General features: G+C 38.6%; 1 protein-coding gene across 1 annotated transcript; it reads left to right on the top strand.

Annotated features, from left to right (window-relative positions):
- Positions 1–868: 868 nt before the first annotated feature.
- On the top strand, positions 869–17,936 carry CCT2 (chaperonin containing TCP1 subunit 2). Its single transcript, XM_035002162.1, has 16 exons — positions 869–972; positions 1,742–1,816; positions 1,919–1,984; positions 2,597–2,708; positions 3,033–3,109; positions 3,233–3,345; positions 4,160–4,362; positions 6,018–6,118; positions 6,317–6,444; positions 8,311–8,414; positions 11,641–11,760; positions 12,143–12,271; positions 12,471–12,574; positions 12,863–12,962; positions 13,898–14,039; positions 17,643–17,936. The coding sequence occupies exons 1-16, from the start codon at positions 970–972 to the stop codon at positions 17,671–17,673; spliced, it is 1,608 nt and encodes a 535-aa protein (XP_034858053.1). The 5' UTR covers positions 869–969; the 3' UTR covers positions 17,674–17,936.
- The last annotated feature ends 1,946 nt before the right edge of the window (positions 17,937–19,882 follow it).

Genomic DNA, 19,882 nt, shown 5'->3' with positions numbered 1-19,882 from the left:
GTGGAGGGGAAAAGAACGAGTGAAATGTGAGACATGAAAATGAGCAAGCAGGGCAAAGATAAAGTAAATGTCTCCATCAGAGTTCACAAGACTTTGTCCTAGACAGTCAACGTCCAATTAAAAACAGCTTTTTAAAAATTCAATGAAAGGGGACGCCTGGGTGGCTCAGTCGGTTGGGCGCCTGCCTTCCGCTGAGATCATGATCCCGGGGTCCTGGGATCGAGCCCCGCGTTGGGCTCCCTGCTCGGGCGGGGAGCCTGCTTTTTTCTCTCCCACTCTCCCTGCTTGTGTTCCCTCCCTCGTTGTGTCTCTGTCAAATGAATAAATAAAATCTTAAAAAAAAAAAAAATTCAATGAAAGGAATGTAAGTGTTCCTCGTAACTCAATAAATAACGTTTAAAATTAAAATAGCAATAAAAATATTTAGTAAGATAATGATATCCCCAAAAGCTCCACAAACTGAAAAAGCTGAATGTGCTTGCTTCTGGGGAAAGAAGTGGTGAGGTTGGTGAATCGTTTCGTTATTAGTATACTTTAGGGCAAATTTTTTTAAAGATTAAACTTAAGGAAATTTAAGGAAAATTAAACACGCACGCAGGAACTCCGTTGCTATGGCAACCCCGCGTGGCGGCGTCCCTTTTGTTCTTCGGGGGTTCTCCTCCCAGTCTGCCCGGCTCCACCCAATACGTCAGATCCTCCCCTCCCCGGCCCCGAGCGGGTGGTGCCGCAGGGGGCGGAGCGCGAATCAAAGCCCCGCCCCCCAGCGTGACTCGCCGCTTTTCTGACCGCGGTCCTTCACTCAAAACCGGCACACCCTCCCTTCCCCAGAGGGCGGTGCCAGGCCGGAGCTGCGAGCCCGCCGGGGCTCCGCCCCTGCAGGAGAGCGTGTGCCGTCATTTCCGGCTTCTCTTCCCTCTGGTACCGGGCGTGAGCTGAGGGATTAGCGTGTGTGCCGAACTCCTCGGAACCATGGTGAGCTTGGCCCCACTGGCCCTGCCCAAACCCTGCCGCGTCCCGCCGCGCCCCGCCGCGCCCCCCGCCCGCTGCCTCTTCTGCCCTTCCGTGGCCGGGGGCTCCTCATGTCTGTCCCCGGAGACCGCCGCACGTGGCGCGGGCCTCGGCGTGTGGCTTGCGCCGGGCCCGCCGGCGAAGCCCTCCATACCTAACGGGGAGGTGTGGGCCTCCATGCCAGCGTTTTTTGCTGACTCGGCCTCTCCATAGTCGCGGAACCCGAGGCCCGGGGATCAACCCGAGCGAAGAAATTTCTAGTGCCCCAGCGGGTTGGCGCTACAGGCCCCGCCCTCCCTCTCGGGGCGGAGCCTGGAGCGGCCGGGCTGGAAGGGCTGGAGGGTGAAGATGGAGGCGAATGCCGCGTTGCCTCGTCCGCCTGGCGGTTGTTGCGCGAGTGGCCTCCGCGAGTGGCCTGCAACCCCTGCCTGCTTTATCCTTAAAGTCATCTTAAGTCTTGCCATATTTAGCAGTCATTTTTGGTGTATAATTTTTACTCGTAGAGCACTTGTAGACCCCAAAGGCAAACTCCTTGCTTATACAGGTTGTACAAGTCCCTCACTCCCCCTAAGTAAGTGACCGCCCCAATGACGGAGATCGTCGTTTGTTTGAAAAAGTACGCTATGCTGTAAATTAATTTTCTCTTAAATATATACATGTATTTCTGGCGGAACGCATCTATGTATACGTGTTAATATTGGTATTCAAACTGATTGTTGATTTTCCCTTTTAGGCGTCCCTTTCCCTCGCACCTGTTAACATCTTCAGGGCTGGAGCTGATGAAGAGAGAGCAGAGACTGCTCGGCTGGTGAGCCTTGTTCTCCCATACTTTTAAAGATACAGTTGTACTTGAGGAATTTTAAGACTGTAAAATTGATTTTTACTTTCAATCTTTGATTTTTTGCTGCAGTCTTCTTTTATTGGTGCCATCGCTATTGGAGACTTGGTAAAGAGCACATTAGGACCTAAGGGCATGGTAAGAAAAACAAGGAATCGTTATGTTTTGATTCTGCTTTAGAGCCATATTTGGAAATCTAGTTAATAGCTCACTTTCTTAGGGATGCTTTTTAAACTTTGAAAGTTAACTCTTGTATATGTAAGACATGGATATGTTCTCCTTCCTAAAAATCAAAACAGTACTCCCACAGCTGAAGTCCTCTGTGACAACCATAGTTCTCTTTGGATGTAAGTTTTCCTGATACTTGTTTTTATGTAGATTTATGTGCATATTATGTATTATGTGTTATATATATATATTTTTATCATAGGTATTTGTGTACTTTTTCTGTAGGTTGCTTTTTAAAATCCCTTTTGGTGTAGATCTTTATATTTTATATTTATTCATTGTTTTCGCTATTACAGTGCTGTAACAACCTTGTTAATGTCTCCCTGTTCTAGTGTTTTTAGGGGCAGACACCAAGGTTTGCTTATGGAGTGTATGCATTTAAAAAAAAAAAAAATCTGAATGGATACTACCAAATTGCCATCCAGAGTATTTACACATTAGCAGTAAATGAGAGTACAGATTGACCCATGCATTCTTCAGATGTATTTATATCTTAACTTGAATCAAGTATGTTCCTTTTAGGATAAAATTCTGTTAAGCAGTGGACGAGATGCCTCTCTTATGGTAACCAATGATGGTGCAACTATTCTAAAAAACATCGGTGTGGACAATCCAGCAGCTAAAGTTTTAGTTGGTGAGTCTGAAAATGATAAGGTTTCATTAATAGTTTGAAACACATTTTTAAATAGGCTTTGTTGACTACTTTCAATTAATTGATGTCCCCTTTTTAATTATTATCATTATTAAAATATAAGCTTCTGGAGTGCCATGTAGTTATTAATAATAAAACGTTTCAGACTGAGAAGTTCCAAAGAGTTTGTCAGGTGGGGAGACCTAGATAAGTGAGATTCAGGTTGGTTGTGGGTATGTTTGGAGAGTTACGTAAGCTACGGAGAAGTAATTTAGGATGCATTTATATCGAATACAAATGAGTTACTAACTAGCTTCTTATTTCTAGATATGTCACGGGTTCAAGATGATGAAGTTGGTGATGGCACTACCTCTGTTACTGTCTTAGCAGCAGAATTACTAAGGGTGAGAGTATCTGAGCAACTTTAACCTCATTTTATTGGGTTTTTTTTTGCTCTTGTATCAGAAGTAGTCAGGTCCTTTCTGTGTGTTTTCTACTGAAGAGTGTTTTCCATTATTTATTAATAGGAAGCAGAATCTTTGATTGCAAGAAAGATTCACCCGCAGACCATCATTGCGGGTTGGAGAGAAGCCACAAAGGCGGCAAGACAGGCTCTGTTGAATTCTGCAGTTGATCATGGGTTGGTATACCAAAATAATACTGTTGGAAACATTTAACATTCTTTTCAAAATAGGCTCAATGCAGGAAGTCTGGAAAACAGTGAAAAGTATACACAAACATGACCCTATTGCCTCATCCTGCCCCGATAACAAAACAGACCCCCACATTACACTCGAGATATAGTTTGGGTTTCCAGTTTTTTGCATGTAAAAATCAAGAAAAACAAAACAAATAGAATCATTGCGTAATCATTCTAACTTAGGTGATTAAAAAGCATATTTTTGGGTGTCTATATTTTCTGCAATAGTGTAATATTGTTACTGTAATTTTCTGCAATCAATTTTCTGCAATAATTTATTAGTAGTGTAATTTATCTATCTATAGCTGGAGATCTGTTTTGGTAAGTTTGAGATTTCTAATAGTAGTTGTGACAAACCCAAAAAAATGCTTGAAGAGGGATAATTGCTGGGTCCAGATGTATGTGTATTTTAAGGCATTTTTATTTACACGTAATCCTCTAGAAAACGTTTATTAATTTTCACTCTTAATATCTGTATAGCAATACCTATTTATCCATGTTCTTGAAGCATTTGGTATTTAGTTTGCTTGTGTTTCTTTTGGTATTTTGCCAGATGGTGGGGAAAATAGTATCCTTTAATTTTGCATTTCTTGGTTACTGTGAACTTACTTCTGCTATGGCTTAGAGCCCTGACTGGGGTGAAATTATCTATTGACAAGTATTTGGATAAATTTTGAAAAGAAAAATAGGATTGATAGCTTTGAAGAAGCATTTTAAAAACAGGCGTGAGTCTTTTTTTTTTTTTTTTTTTTAGTTCTGACGAAGTTAAATTCCGTGAAGATTTAATGAACATTGCGGGAACAACATTATCCTCAAAACTTCTTACTCATCACAAAGACCATTTTACTCAGTTAGCTGTAGAAGCTGTTCTCAGACTGAAAGGCTCTGGTAATCTGGAGGCAATTCACGTCATCAAGAAGCTAGGAGGAAGTCTGGCAGATTCCTATTTAGACGAAGGTATGAGTATGTTGAATGTGGGAAAACAAGCTTTGATCAGACGTTGAGGGCTACATAGTGAATCCTCATTTTATCTAGTCAGGACTGGTAACACTTTACAAAGCCAGAAAATTTGTATTTAAGAATAGAAATCATTGCAACCATTTTTGGTTTTTTGATCCATTTATTATACTTCCTGTGTGCTTCATTTCACACCGTCCCAGAATTTCTTTGATAATCTCTAGGTTTTACTCTATACCTTGAAGTTCTTGCAGTCTCTAATAAAGAGAAATTGTAGTTTTAGTAAAAGTCAGCTATTCTCAAATGGCATTTTTTCCAGGAAGAGTTCGTGTATCATTTAATTGGTGGGTATTAAGGTTATAGTTCTTGGTGTTCTTAAAAAGTAGTAAATAAATCTTAGCAACTGCTCTTTCCTTAGTAATAATGTATTTTGTTCTTAGAGTAAGAATTTTTCAGAACATCTTTATATTGTATTTACAAAATGGCTTATGGAGTGGAATGTGTAAACGTTCTCTTACAGAGGAGAAACAGGAACAAGTTGTGTTTTACCATTGATTCGTACTCCAGGTTTTGCTGTATGTCATTTCTATTTATTTCTTTTTTAAGGATTTTATTTATTTGAGAGAAAAGAGAGAGAAGAGAGAGCACAAGCAGGAGGGAGGGGCAGAGGGAGAAGGAGAAGCAGACTCCCTGCTGAGCAGGGAGCCCAATGCAGGGCTCCATCCCAGGACCCTGGGATCATGACCTGAGCCAGAGGCAGACGCTTAACCGACTGAGCCACACAGGCGCCCCATTTGTCTCTATTTCAAAGGAGTAACAATTCTAAAAATATTCTTTGTTGATTTTGTATGCAAGGGCTGTGTAGCATTTCTAATAGGGCCTAGTGGTAGGGAAAGATAATGAAAACAAGGATAGCTACCATTCTTGAATGTTCTGTGCAAGCATCCTAATAGGAATTTTACTTAAAATCTCATTTATTCCTCATGATGTTGAACTAGTGATTGAGAATTAGGTTCATCTGAATGGAGCAGAAAACCCAAGATGATAATGTCTTAAAAAGGAAAAGTTATGCATGTATCTAAAAGAAGCCTGGAGAGAGAGTTCCAAATTACAGGCCCATAGGCTAGAAACTAGCACTGTGGTAAACTCTTGTTTTACAGAAGAATAGCTAAGGTTAATTTGTCCAAGGTTGTACACATAGCCTGTAAGCAGCATGAGCATGGTTGGGGTTAGGTTTTTTTGACTCCATTGTACATGGTTTTTTGTTTTTTTGTTTTTCATTTATCACCAGCCTCAGTTCTTTAAAAAGTTCAGTAATCTCTAGCAATACCTAGTTTTTCTGTTGCATTGGTTTTAAGCTAATGAAAGTGGACTTACTAGCTTTATATTACAATCCACACCTGCATATTTTGTATATATGTGAAACAGAAGTTTCAAAATACTGTTTATTCTTAAGGTTTGTGCTGTGTCTTTAGATTTCCACCTGCTAAATTGATTTTATGATCACTTGCTTTAGTGGAATGCTTTACAGGTTCTAGGAGCTTGGTGAGTTGGACTTAAATGCGTGTTGTTTGAAAAAGTAATTTGATAAAGCAGACATAAAGATTTATCAATATAGCTTTGAAGTACTTACTAAAATATTCAATGTGTTGTAGGCTTTCTGTTGGATAAAAAAATTGGAGTAAATCAACCGAAGAGAATTGAAAATGCTAAAATTCTCATTGCAAATACTGGTATGGATACAGACAAAATAAAGGTATGTTAACTACATTTCTTAGAATTCTAATTGTTAGCTGCTTTATAAATTCAGGCTGGGAGTCACTTGCACTAAAAAAACCTAGAATACATATGAATGTATTCAAATATGTAATTTTAGTGTATTTACATAAAAATTAAGCTGTGCGACTCAGGAGTAATGAAAGTGATACTATTTTTATGCTTTCCTTTGTCTTAGATATTTGGTTCCAGGGTAAGAGTTGATTCTACAGCAAAGGTTGCTGAAATAGAACATGCTGAAAAGGAAAAAATGAAGGAGAAAGTTGAACGTATTCTTAAGCATGGGATAAATTGCTTTATTAACAGGTCTGTATGTGCTTTTGCTAACAATAGTTGTAATAATCTAATGATTTATGTGTACAAAGATGTATGAAAATACTTCATACTGAATTAGTGACTTGTTATTTAGGAACTGGTGTTTTTTCCAAATAGAATTTTACAGCAAAGCATTTGTGTCACCATTTTGGTGATGTTTTATGTTAATATACTTGACTAATAAACCTTTTCATATTAACAGTAATAGTTTTCTGATCTGGCAGTTGCATCTTAATTTTGGGCTATCATATACATATATTTGGTGGAGAGCTTCAGTTTCATATTAAATGATGGGACTTTGAAGTAGCAGAAAGCTAATAGCAAAGGAATAAAATAAATGAAAAGTAACAGAGTTTTAGGGCTTTAATCTGTATGAAGTATATGTAAACTTTTCCCATGTTTTCTTTCTTAATTTTTAGTATCTAAGGTGTTTACGGATTTTTTTCCAAAGGCAATGGAAAATTTTTTTCAGTAAAACTAGAAAAGGCTATAAAAAGTCATGACTACATCCACTCCAGTGGTCTGAGGCAGCGTAACATGGAATCCGTGTCAGGTGGCAGGCACTCTGGGCTCACAGCTTTCTTCCATGGCTCTCTGGCCAGCTTCTACGCTGATATTATAGGGTCAAGTATCTAGGATCCAGTGGTAGTGTGTGCCACCTCATTGCAGTGTCTTGAGTGGGCAGTGGAGGAGTCTGACACTCACCATGTCCGCCTTTGCCCCAGAAGCCCAGGCTAGAGTTCTGGCAAGAAGTCCTCTCTTCCCCTCCAGGATCAGGGGCCTTGAACCCACTGCTTTGAACTGTTTGCTCATTCCCACCTCAGGGCCTTTGTGTCTAATTTTACCTCTGCTTAGATCTCTTGGATTTTTTTAAATGGTGAAAATATGAAGAGGAACAGCACATTTCTAGCAATGAAATGGCAGTGGTTAACTTTGACAGACAGTTAATAGTTGATGAAAAATCAAATATTTGCGGGAAGGGGCAAAGAGAGAATCCTAAGCAGGCTGCATGCCCAGCGCAGAGCCTGACGTGGGACTCAGTCCCACGACCCTGAGATCATGACCTGAGCTGAAATCAAGAGTTGGAAACTAAACTGACTGAGCCCACGCAGGGGTCCCTTACACCTAATTAAAAAAATTTTTTGGCCTTTTTTTAAGTTCCAGACTTAAACCTGTCCTTTTGTACTCCTATTAAAAAATAACATCTCCTCATTTTGGAAAACAGAAAAGTATAAAGAAGGAACAGAATCTGAGGTCTAACCTTCCTGAAATTCATTCTTTTATTATTAAGCCAACTTGTGTATGTATGTGTATGGTGTTCAAGTTTCAGTTTTTCAGTTAGCTGTGAACACATGCTATAAACTTTTGTAACTTGCCTTTTTTTTAACCTAACAATGTAAATTTTTACTTAACATTACAGTTTTTATAATTGGTAAATTGTGATGTACACAAACACTCGTAGTGGACACTGAGGATATTGGCAGGTTTTGCTGTTCTCTGTAAAAATTTTTATACATACCTCCATTAAAGATTTTTAATATCTGAATTCATTTTCTTGATGTAGAGCCTCAGGAGTGGAATTAAAGCATTTGAACATTGATACGGTTTTTGATGCATTTCTGCTACGTTGCTTTTCAGAGTTATGGTCCACTTTATCCTGTCAATAGCAACATAAAAAACAACTTGTTTGCAGTGCTAGCATGGATGCACTAAGTTGTGTGGCTTATGAATTCTTGTATATGGTATTTCTAATTTGTATTTCTTTATTGGTAAGGTAAAAATGGTTCCATGTTTTTTAGTCTAATGTATTTTAGTCTTGCGAAATAGCAATTTTTAACATTTTTATTTTATTTATAGGCAGTTAATTTATAATTACCCTGAACAGCTCTTTGGTGCTGCTGGTGTTATGGCAATTGAACATGCAGATTTTGCAGGTGTGGAACGCCTAGCTCTTGTCACAGGTATGAGAAAAAAGGCATTAATTTCTAACACTAATCACTCTTGGATTTATTGAATGTTAGTAAATGTAACTTTTGAGGGTACAAAGAAATACTCTAAAGGGCTTAGAGTATAAATATTCTGAAATCTGATTTACAGTTTTTTGACATCCTTAGAGACTGAATTTTCTGCCATGTTTGCCATAGGTTATAGATACCTTTGTTACATTGTTTTGTTTTTTTAAAGATTTTATTTATTTGACAGAGCGAGAGCAGGAACACAAGCAGGGTGAGTGGGAGAGGGAGAAGCAGGCTTCCCACCAAGCAGGGAGCCCAATGCAGGGCTTGATCCCAGGACCCTGGGATCATGACCTGAGCCCAAGGCAGATGCTCAAGTACTGAGCCACCCAGGAGCCCCATCTTTGTTACATTGTTTTAAAGGTACTAGATCTTTTCTCACAAACCCACAGGACCAGTGATCTACCCCTCCTCTAAAGAAACTAAAGTTTAAAAAAAGACTAAGTTTTATCTAGTTTATTCCTTTGTTTATTTCTAGTGCTGAGTAGTCCAATGCTTTGCGTCCTTTGTGATAGTAAGTTATAAGAGTAACCTTTAGTGAACATTTAATTATATGTCAGAGAGTGGGTCAAGTGTTTTTAAACATTGTGTTTGTTAATTTTTTTAAATTTGTGGAAGTAATGGGTCACCTGGGTGGCTCAGTCGGTTAAGTGTCTGCCTTCGGCTCAGATCAGGATCCCAGGGTCCTGGGATCAAGCCCCGCATCGGGCTCCCTGCTCAGCGGGAGGCCTGCTTCTCCCTCTGCCTGCCCCCTCTGCCTGCCGCTCCTCCTTGTGTGCTTGCACTCCCGCCCCCGCCACTGTCAAATAAATATATCTTTTTAAAAAAATTGTGGAAGTAATGTTGAAATATGTGTGAAACAATCCAGCGATGAATAATGAAAAGTTGGTATACTGTAATACCAGTCAACAGAGGTATGAGTTTCATACTCCCAATTGTGTGGAATAGAAATGTTTATAAGTAAGATAATGTGTCTGTCAAAATGACATAGCGTTGCAACTTGTTGACTTTGTTGTAGCAATAGTTTTTAAAGTAACTGTTAAGTAGCCCTTGAAAAACTAAGTTTTGCAGCCCTTACTCTCTAATTTTCAGGCCCTTGAAAATGAATGAATGGGTTGGAAAGTTGGTTTGAGATCTTGAAATGAGAATTACGGAGAGGGATTTGAGATATAAAGCCACTAGGAATGTTGAATTTAGTTTTCAAGTGCCATGAGTATTAAAAATAAAGTATAGTAATTATTGTAAAGGGTAGAATTGGTTTCATCTCAGAATAACTTCTTAACCCATTTTTAATATTTTGAGAAGCGTGGTCTTCTGACCTAAAAAGAGAGATTTTTCTTTCATTAATTAGTTTGAAGTGGGTTTACTTGCTTTAATTAAAGTTCCTTAAGAGCCATACGTATTTGATGCTTAAGGTGATAAAATTTATGGTGTAATTCCTCCTTTAAGGCAACAAAATTAAAGATAATAACATAAGAAATAAATGTGGATGATAGAACATTCATGGGATAAGTTGATATCTTAAGGACTTGATACATGAAATTGCCACATATACTCAGAAGAATATTGACTGCACCAAGCACAACCCACTGCAAAGTTGGCCCTGTGGTGCCTCCCATCCTTAGCTTATGTGGTGTCAGGATGCATGAAATTGGTACTTGTAAATGTCTATAGAAATATTTTGTTAGCAAATGTAGGTAAGTGAGTGAATTGAGGATACATGAAAATTCTCGTAAGCCAAATTAGTCTCATTTTGGGGATATGGGGTGTCCCAAGTATCTGTTGTGTCTCACACCTAGAACATACAGCAGTCTCAGGCTCAGGCCAATCGGAAGTCAAAAAGTCAGCTAAATAGATCATCATAAATCAGTAGAGTTGGAAAGACCAGAGTTCTTTCTAATAAATTTTTTGTAAAATAGATACAAAGTATTAATTATTCAGACTTAACAGTAAGGAGTAGGAAAAGAGGGTTGGTTGATGATGGTAGAGGGAATCTACTTTATTAAAAGAGTGAAGAACGAGAGAAAAGGATTTTAAAATGGAAACCGAAGTTTTGCAATTAAGAACCAGGGAAGGAAATGGCTGAATCTTTCAGCTTACACCATGGGAGATGTAGGGAAAATAGGAATAGAAATAAGATATAAAAATAAATTTGCTTTTTGTTTTAAACTATTTTATTTGAGAGAGTGCATGGGAGGGGAGCAGCAGAGGGGGAGGGAGAGGGACAAGCCGACTCCACGCTGAGTGCGAGGCTGCACCACTGGATCTCATGACCTGAGTGAAAACCAAGAGTTGGATGCTTAACCGACTGAGCCACCCAGGCGCCCCAGAATAATTTACTTTGGTACCTCATTTGGTTTGCTCTGGGAAATTCTCAGTATACATTTCCCCTTTTTCTGGGCCTTATAGGGGCATTCTGAGATTTCAGTTATCATGATGATTAGCAGATATCAGGTGCCCTGTAAGCAGTTTCTAGTGTCATCTTGTAGACATAATAGAACTAGTCAAATACTTTCATGTTTTGGGAAGTTGGATCATAAGGCTACTGGTCTTGTAGACTAGATTCAAAAGAGAATCGGAGTTTAAATTCAGACTTAAAAGTAATGTTAAAGTCCCAATTTAACCTTTGGGGGGAAAAAATAAGCTTTAGGAAATAGTATTATACAGTGTGTACATACAAGTCTAAAGACAGATTATGTGGATTTGAATCCCAGCTTCACTGTATTATTTGTTTGAGCTATGTAACCTTGGAAGAAACTCTTAAGTATCTCTTTACCTCAGTTTTACTAGTTTTATGTCAGATAATAGAGCATCTCTCATGAGGGTGATTGTAAAGATTAGTTTAAATGTAAAGTGCTTCTTTTTTTTTTTTTTTTAAGATTTTATTTATTTATTTGAGAGAGAGAGAAAGCATGAGAGGGGGAGGGTCAGAGGGAGAAGCAGACTCCCCGCTGAGCAGGGAGCCCGATGTGGGACTCGATCCCGGGACTCCAGGATCATGACCTGAGCCGAAGGCAGTCGCTTAACCAACTGAGCCACCCAGGCGCCCAAGTGAAGTGCTTCTTAAAATGAACTTAAAAGTGAACTTAAAAAATGTCTGTTCATTAGTTCTTGTTAGGAAACCAATTTTAAACGTGTTGTGCATTTAATTAACATATGTTTATGTTCATAGGTGGTGAAATTGCCTCTACCTTTGACCACCCAGAACTAGTGAAGCTCGGAAGTTGCAAGCTTATTGAGGAAGTCATGATTGGAGAAGATAAACTCATCCACTTTTCTGGGGTGGCCCTTGGTGAGTGATTATGTAGATCCTGATTTAGGTTCCTAAATATTTGATAGGCTCTGTTGCAGTTAAAAGAAGTACTGTGTTTACTAGAGTATGATGTGTCTTAATTAGTGAGAAGCATAGGATGCATGTTTATTTCAGTCTCTTGAGGTCAAACTCATGTTAACCTTGCCTATGTGAACAGTGTATATTCAACATGATTGTTTCTTAGATAACTTAGAACTATTGTGAACATGGATAATTATCAAAAAGAGTGTATAACAGCAGAGGACATGTTAGCTTTTAAAAACCAAATAATAATCATAACCAGTATCTGCATAAATAATAGAAGGCAAACTCTTATTTTTTGTATTCACTGTGACCTAAAAATATTATTTTTTAACTTTAGGTGAAGCTTGTACCATTGTTCTTCGTGGTGCCACTCAACAAATTATAGATGAAGCAGAAAGATCTTTGCATGATGCTCTTTGTGTTCTTGCCCAAACTGTGAAGGATTCTAGAACAGTTTATGGAGGAGGTAAGCGTTTTAAAAATATTAAACATGTTCTATGAAAGTACAGTAATGGTTTTGGCTTTAATGATTTTTAGAAAGTTTGTATATAATGCGTTTGCACTTAATTTTAAAATGCTTGATGTGTCTTAAGGGAAATCAGTAAGTCAGTGTGTTGGAGATAAATAAACATCATAATTTATTGGAATTTCATTTTCATCTGCAGGTTGTTCTGAGATGCTGATGGCTCATGCTGTGACACAGCTTGCCAGTAGAACACCAGGCAAAGAAGCTGTTGCAATGGAGTCTTATGCTAAAGCCCTAAGAATGGTAAGTTGATAAAGACATCTGAACTTACACATTTTGTGAGTATTGATGGTTTTTTAAATGAATACATTTTTCTCTCTTGGACATGTTTGCTAATTTTTGGCTTTAAGAAAAAGAACTGGTTCACACCACTTAAATTTGATTCGGGAGCTTATCTTTTTTATGAGCAGTAATTAAAAGGAACAATACTACATTGTTTCTAAATGCGTAATTTTAAAAAGCTGTCCTAGTTAGGACTAAGTCACCTCTCTTATTGTAGAATAGTTACCATTTGTTTTTTTCACTTTATAGCTGCCAACTATCATAGCTGATAATGCAGGCTATGACAGTGCGGATCTGGTGGCACAGCTCCGAGCTGCCCATAGTGAAGGCAATACAACTGCTGGACTGGGTAAGAAAACGACTATAGTAATTAAGAAATAACTCCTTACCAAATTCTCTCTCTCTCTTTAAGATGAATTCTTAGGATAAGCATAGAGAAGATTTCTATGGTGCTTGCCTCCGTAACCATTATATGTCCTAGGAGAATGTTTAACTTCGTATTCTCAACACTGTCAGAACTGTTCTTCCATAAGGGGTATAAAATTAGTTAGAAGACTTGTAATTAGTTTATTATGTGTTGACTGTAGGATTTAAATACATAAATAGTACTAATATTCTGAAATAAGTATAAACCTTATTAAATTTCTTATAGTATTAAATCCTACTCTCATAGGAAACTTATTATGAGGCATTCTTGAGTGCAGGTCTTTACATAGATAAAAGTGGCCAAAAGGGCAAATTTAATTCAAATTGAAAAATTTCCCAATGAACTGTCCCAAGACATTACAGGAATAGTCATAGAGGGTAGATAATCCCATCGCTGGAGAAGAGAGAGCTAATGAATAATGATCTGTCAGGAGGTGAAGTATGATTCTCACAAGAGGAAAAGTAGATGAGTTTTGAATTCTTTCAGTTCTTAAGAATCCATGGTAATTAGTGATGAGCACATTTTCTGCAGTAATTTTACATATATATATGTACACGTATATACATACACATTTATGTAATAAAGATAGGCGATTGAGTGTTCTGTGTAAATTTTCCGTTACCTAAGCTAGTTGTCCGTTAGTACAGATGATCAGTAGTTGACCTTTTCATTTTCTAAAAGTCTTCCCTTGAGTTTTAGGCTGATGAGAATGCTCTAAATAAATTGAGTAGTTGAGTCTTGTAATCTCATTTTTTATAACAGGATTAACTTCATTTGTTGTAAGTCATTAGAGAGATTTTGATAATTTAGTTGTTAAAACTAATGTTGTTTATTTAGTAAATACTCTCTCTTTTTAGATATGAAGGAAGGTACCATTGGAGATATGGCAGTACTGGGTATAACAGAAAGTTTCCAAGTAAAGCGACAAGTTCTTTTGAGTGCAGCTGAAGCAGCAGAGGTGATTCTTCGTGTGGACAACATTATCAAAGCAGCACCAAGGTATCGTAGCCCTTGAACATTTTTTAGAAAGCACCAAATAGGTAAATGTGTGTATCTGGTAATTGTAGTTGAAAGAAAAAGGCATTTCTGCCTAGCTAAAGGTATTATGCACATTATTTAAAATATGTAGTCACAACTCTTTAAGTCAGAAAAGCTTAGAGGGAGAGAGGTATGGGTGACACAGCGGAGCTCTCAGGATTGAAAGGTCCATGAAGAGCCAGGCTCAGAAAGATCAAGAACCAGATTACATGGGAGCGAGGGCTGTAGTGTTAAGAACGAATGTCTTTTCACTAGGCTGAGTTTGCTCCAGTCATTTTCTGTCCTGTACAGTTTTTCATATAGATTATCTTAAGCTCGTAATGTGCAGAGTTCCTTACATGTTCCTATTTCAGCAGTTTTGTTTTGTTTTAAAGATTTATATATTTTAGAGAGCGCACGAGCACAGGGAGAGGCAGAGGGAGAGGGAAAGAGAAACTAGCAGACTCCTTGCTGAGCTCGGAGTCCTGTGCGGGGCTCGATCTCACAACCCTGAGATCATGACCTGAGCTGAAATCGGGAGTCAGACGCTTATCCAGCTTTGCCACCCTGCAGCCCCTCATCAGTTTTTCTAAGATGTCAAATTCTTACAGAAACTCATTCACACAAAAAATAGTTAAGTAGCCAGAAAATCTTAACTTTTGAAGATTCAGTTTAACAATTTTAATTGTTCTTATTAGTAGTTACTAAAATGTAATTTTGCCTGTTACGGTGGTGGTTCAGGTAGATGGGAGACAATGATTGCTTGCACCAGGAAATAGAGGTAAGGGTGGTGAGAAGGGGTTGATAAAAGGTTTTGAAGGTAGAGCCAGCAGAATTTGATTATGGTTTGGATATAAGCTGTGAGAGGAAAGGGAATGAAGGATAAGCCAAGGTTTTTGTTGGGATAAATGAGTTTTTCTTATCTCAGAAGCAGAAGACTTTGGGAAAGGAGGGTGGGGTTGTCAGACTTGGACATTTGAGCTTTCCACTGAGGAAGCAGTTGGGTAATTGAAGCTGAAGTAGAGAAGCTTGAGCTGTAATTGTAAGTTTAGGAGTTGTTAGCCTACATGTGGTATTTAAAGCCATGAGACCGGTTGTGTCCCCAAGAGAGGGAATGTAGCTAAAGGAAGGAAGGGGTTTTAGGCACTGGACACTTGAGAATTCCAGTAATAAGTTTGGAAAGATGCAGAGCAACTGGCAGAGGACACTAAAAAGGAACGTGAAGTATAGGTAAAGGATAATTATTAACTGGGTGATGGATACGTGGGGCTTCTTTATATTAATCTCTGCTTTTCTGTACATTTGAAATTTTCCATAATACAAAATTTTAAAGGTTGGGGGCCTGGGTGCCACTGAGGTAGGAGGAAAACCAGGGATGGGGTTTTCCTCAGAAGCTAAACAAAGGAAGTATTTAGGGTTGGGGAATGATCAATTGCCGCAGTGATAAAATATATTGGTCCAGTAAGATAAAAACTGAAAATTGACCTTAAAGATTAGATTTAGCAACAGAGGTCATTGGTATTCTTGACAAGCAGTTTTGTGGAGTAGAGGGGTCAAAAATCTGAAGTAGGTTTGACAGAGTCAGGAAAGGAAGAATCGGCGGAAGTGTATATAGACTGCTTTCGGGGAGTCTCTTGTGAATGGAAGCAGGGAAGTGGGATGGGAGCTAGAGGACGTGGGTCTCTACTGTGAACAGTCAGTGCTGTACGTGGAAGTGATCTGCTAGCGGGGTGATGGATGCGGTAGAGGAAGCAGCCCACTGAGTAGCTGTGAAGAGGAATGAGAGAACGAGAGAAGGGCTTGGTTTTAGATGGAGCACGGGGACCACAGGCGAGTTCGTCCCTGGGAACAGGAGGGAAGGGGGAGCACTATCAGGAGATTGCACCTCAAGTGGACTCTGTTATGAGGAATCTCTGTGTGGAACCCAGTAGCACCCCTTCAGTGGCTTGCTTCTGTAAATGGCAGCTGTCATCCTCTTATTATTGGAAGAAGGAAAGAGGAGAAAATAGTGATTTGGATGTGGAGAGAAAAGGGGAGTGGTATTTAAATCTGTGGTGTAGTGGAAGGAGGACTGGGCTGAAAAATCTGAAGATTCTTTCTCTGGTACTGGTTAGGGTAATGAGGAATGGTCCTATTTTGGAATGGAGCATTGGTGAGGGAAGGAGTTGAGAGAAAGTTTCTTGGAAGCTGTGTCAGCAAAGATGGTTGAGTGTGGTTCTGTTTTCTCCTGTCTTTTTAAGCAGAATGATAGCAAAAGGAAACAGGTCTATAAAGTTTTCTGGCTTGACGGCAAGGTCACATAAGGTCACCCTCAGAAATCTTTGCAATGACTTGGCACCCTCAACCACATTTGAAATACACTAAAATACCTCATTTGATCTGATACCACTGTTTTAGTGGTTTAAGTGTCTATTAAATTTAGTAGACATACTCAGTAATTTGTAGTAAAGAAGCATGAGTAATTGTGTTTACCTCAACCTTGGAACTTTTTTATACTTAACCTCCAGGGGACTCGTTTTCCAGATTAGTTGCCCCGTGACAGCTGCTGGAGAAATTTTTCTGTATTGATATCTTTCAGCATCCTTAATCATATTCCCATAAGCTTCCAGGGTTGGAAGATCTTTCTTTATATTGCCCCAGTATGCTGTACTCTTTGGATCTGTTTTTATACTTTCTCTGCTTCTCTAGAATGATTGCTATACTTGACTCTAGAAGCAGTGCTTAAGTAAAGTAAAAAAGTAAAGTAAAAAAAGCAGTGCTTAAGTAAAAAAATTCTCTAATACCCTGCCATGCCTCCTCCTTGAGAGATTCACTATTTTCTCACCAGAGAGTAAAAGTTTAACACCTAAGATGTATTGAAAGGCACTGTTTACATACTTTGGTGAGTTACCTGACCCTGTCAATAGCGTATCTACTGGCATTCATTTTCATTATTTAGAATAATGATCCAGAGATTTTCATCTAGAGGCCCCAAAGCCTTGTCTTTTTTTTTTTTTTTTTAAAGATTTTATTTATTTATTTGAGAGAGAGAGACATAGTGAGAGCAGGAACACAAGCAGGGGGAGTGGGAGAGGGAGAAGCAGACTCCCCGCTGAGCAGAGAGCCTGATGCAGGACTCGATCCCAGGACCCTGGGATCATGACCTGAGCCGAAGGCAGACGCTTAACGACTGAGCCACCCAGGCGCCCCAAGCCTTGTCATTTAACAACTTCTGGTTAAGAGTAAACTCTTTGTCTTTGATTTGGTAAAATGCCCTCACACATTAGTTGAAAACATGAATTAACCTTTTTTTTTTGGAGAATGTATTTGTTAAATAGGTTGTTTGGATGAGAAGTTGGGAATTGCCAAATACCTATGGGTCTTCACATTCCACCGATTTTGTACTGTCTTCTTACTAATACAGTAATAATTGAGGGATGTTAGTAATGAGGTAGAAACATCCTTGTTATAAGGAATTGGTTATAATGGTTTTGATAAAATTAGGATTTCAGCTGTGTTTGTATTTAATATAAACCCTTGGTTACAGTCATGTTTTTCAATTTTACCATTGCGTTTTCTTAAGTGTTTGTTTTGTAATATTTGCAGGAAACGTGTCCCTGATCACCACCCCTGTTAAACATTCCCATGTGCTGTTGAGCTCTGGACCAGTTAGTTCATAGCAAAGTTGTGTTTGAAAGACTTCGACCTTTTGAGGAAGACTGTGGAATCGAAGTTTATCTGTGGCTCTTATATCCTTAAGTTTGGACATTTAACTGACCTTCTATTTTAACATGGGTCTAATTTATTTGCTGTTTCATTATCCATAAAATTTAGTTGATTTAAAAGTTCATTTCTCATACTGTGCATCAAAATAAAAATTTGAACAATTAAATTTTCTTATCTGTCTTAGTGGTGGCTTGTACTTTTTTTTTTTAATTTAATGGGAGCAAATGATTATACTCTCAGTATGGAGTTGTTTGGCTTAACTGATGATGGACCGTACACGTTTATGAAATAATGATCTTGTCAAGTCAAAGTCAGATGTGATAAACATAGGTTAATCTCTTGGTTTGTAATCATATGTAACCTTTATTAGCTGTTTAATTTTATTTAGTGAAAGTATCTTAAAGTTTAGTACTCAGTTTAATTTTGTGTTGTCTAAGTACTGTCTCTTACACAGGGCAAAATGATCGTGGTTTCTGTTACTTCAAGTTTGAAAGAGTCCTGTTTTAAAAGTCATTTGTTACAAGCTGTTTCTCAAGCACCTTTGATGCTTTAATGGGTAATATCTTAAAAAAGATGGATGTGGTTAGATTTAGGCATTGTTGACCAGTTAGGATTTTTTGTTTTTGGCAAATGGATTTGAGAAAGAGTGGGAATAGGGATAGGTATGTACTGAGTTACTGGTTTAAAGTGAATTTAGATTTGGAGGTTATTAATGCCTCGATGTATAGCAGAAAGGAGAGAAAGCCTAGCAGTAGGTTGAGTTTTTACAGGGTATCTCTGCTACCCTAATGGAGAGACATTTTATTCCCATAGAGGAGCAAAAGGGTTTTCAAAGAAATGCTGATAAAACAACCTGTTTTATTGTGTTTGTTTTTCTAAAGTAGGCTCCACGTGGAGCTTGAGCCCATGACCCTGAGATCAAGAGTCACATGCTCTACTGACTGAACTGGCCAAGTGCCCCCAGTCTGTTTTGGTTTTGTCTAAAAAGTTTGTCTCAACATTTTAGTATTACTTTTGTAGAAGCAATTAAAACTGGGAAAACTGGTGTTTTCCTTTGTGGTCCTAGTGTGTATCCTCCAACATTAACATGAAGGAGAAGCTTTTCCTGAGATTATCAAAGAGAATTGCACTGATTTTTTTTTTTTTAAGTACTTTATCACATCATAACATCTGTTTTCACCTCCATACCTCGGGTGCAACAGGTGAGCATATCATGACCAAGAAAACCTACAGAGGTTTCAGTAGAAGTGGGTTTAAACATCTGTCTGAGAGTACTAGATAGCCTGGAGTAAGATCTTAAAAGGATACTTGGGCATGTTTTCTCCAGAGGTCTTAAAAAGAATACACCTGTTAAGTATTAATCTAAAAAGAGGTAGAAACATGGGAGCTTCATTGTTACATCCAAAAATACACCCATGCCTTTTTTCCTCTTTGAATTCATATCCTTTGAAGACCTTACATTGTTGTCATAGACCTAGACTATCTCAGGTTCACAAATTTTAATGTCTTTCCAGTCAGAACTTAAATACCAACCTAGGCCCCACTATTCCTATAACAGTTTTAGGATGGAGTTTCTTGTAACTCAGAAACAGTAAATACGGAAGCAGTTTTTCACAAAACTTTTGTGACATGGAAATAGAGATTTGGAATGTATGTTAATAGTAAGCACATGAAAAATTGTCTTAAGTGCTTAGGATTTTTAAATCTATTCTAAGTAGCTTTCAGTTTTTCTTTGAAGGGTAATATGTATACTCTTTATTCTCCTTTTACTGTCTTCAAGCCACGATCCATTCTTTGCCTGCTTGGAGGCCACGGGCCCACCCACTTTTCCTTGCTGACTGCCTCACCACTTCTGTGGTTTAACTCAGGAGGTACTGGCAAGATATGGGGATAGGGAATTGATACTTTCTTCCGGCTCTTGCTCTTTGTCTCTGGAAATGGCTGCATCCCTGTGAGACCTATCAACTACAGTTTCGCTGGTAGCCCCTTTCTTCATGCCTTTTAGCTCTTACTTGATTAGGGTAACACTGCTGTTCACTGTTCATCTAGCCTCATGGGTGGTGACTTCTAACACTCCTATCTGGTTGTCTCAGTACTATATTGATCCCCCACACCCCGAA

Source organism: Mirounga leonina, unplaced genomic scaffold (assembly GCF_011800145.1).
Source record: "Mirounga leonina isolate KUSES-001 unplaced genomic scaffold, KU_Mleo_1.0 Mir_126, whole genome shotgun sequence".
Taxonomy (NCBI): domain Eukaryota; kingdom Metazoa; phylum Chordata; class Mammalia; order Carnivora; family Phocidae; genus Mirounga; species Mirounga leonina.
Note: the sequence above shows the minus strand (reverse complement) of the source record. Positions and strands in the feature narration are given on the sequence as shown.

Excerpts from the sequence above, each read along its gene's own strand:
- CCT2 (XM_035002162.1), top strand. Across the intron at positions 12,272-12,470 it reads TAGAACAGTTTATGGAGGAG|GTTGTTCTGAGATGCTGATG; the intron begins GTAAGCGTTTTA and ends TTTCATCTGCAG. Across the intron at positions 14,040-17,642 it reads ATTATCAAAGCAGCACCAAG|GAAACGTGTCCCTGATCACC; the intron begins GTATCGTAGCCC and ends TAATATTTGCAG.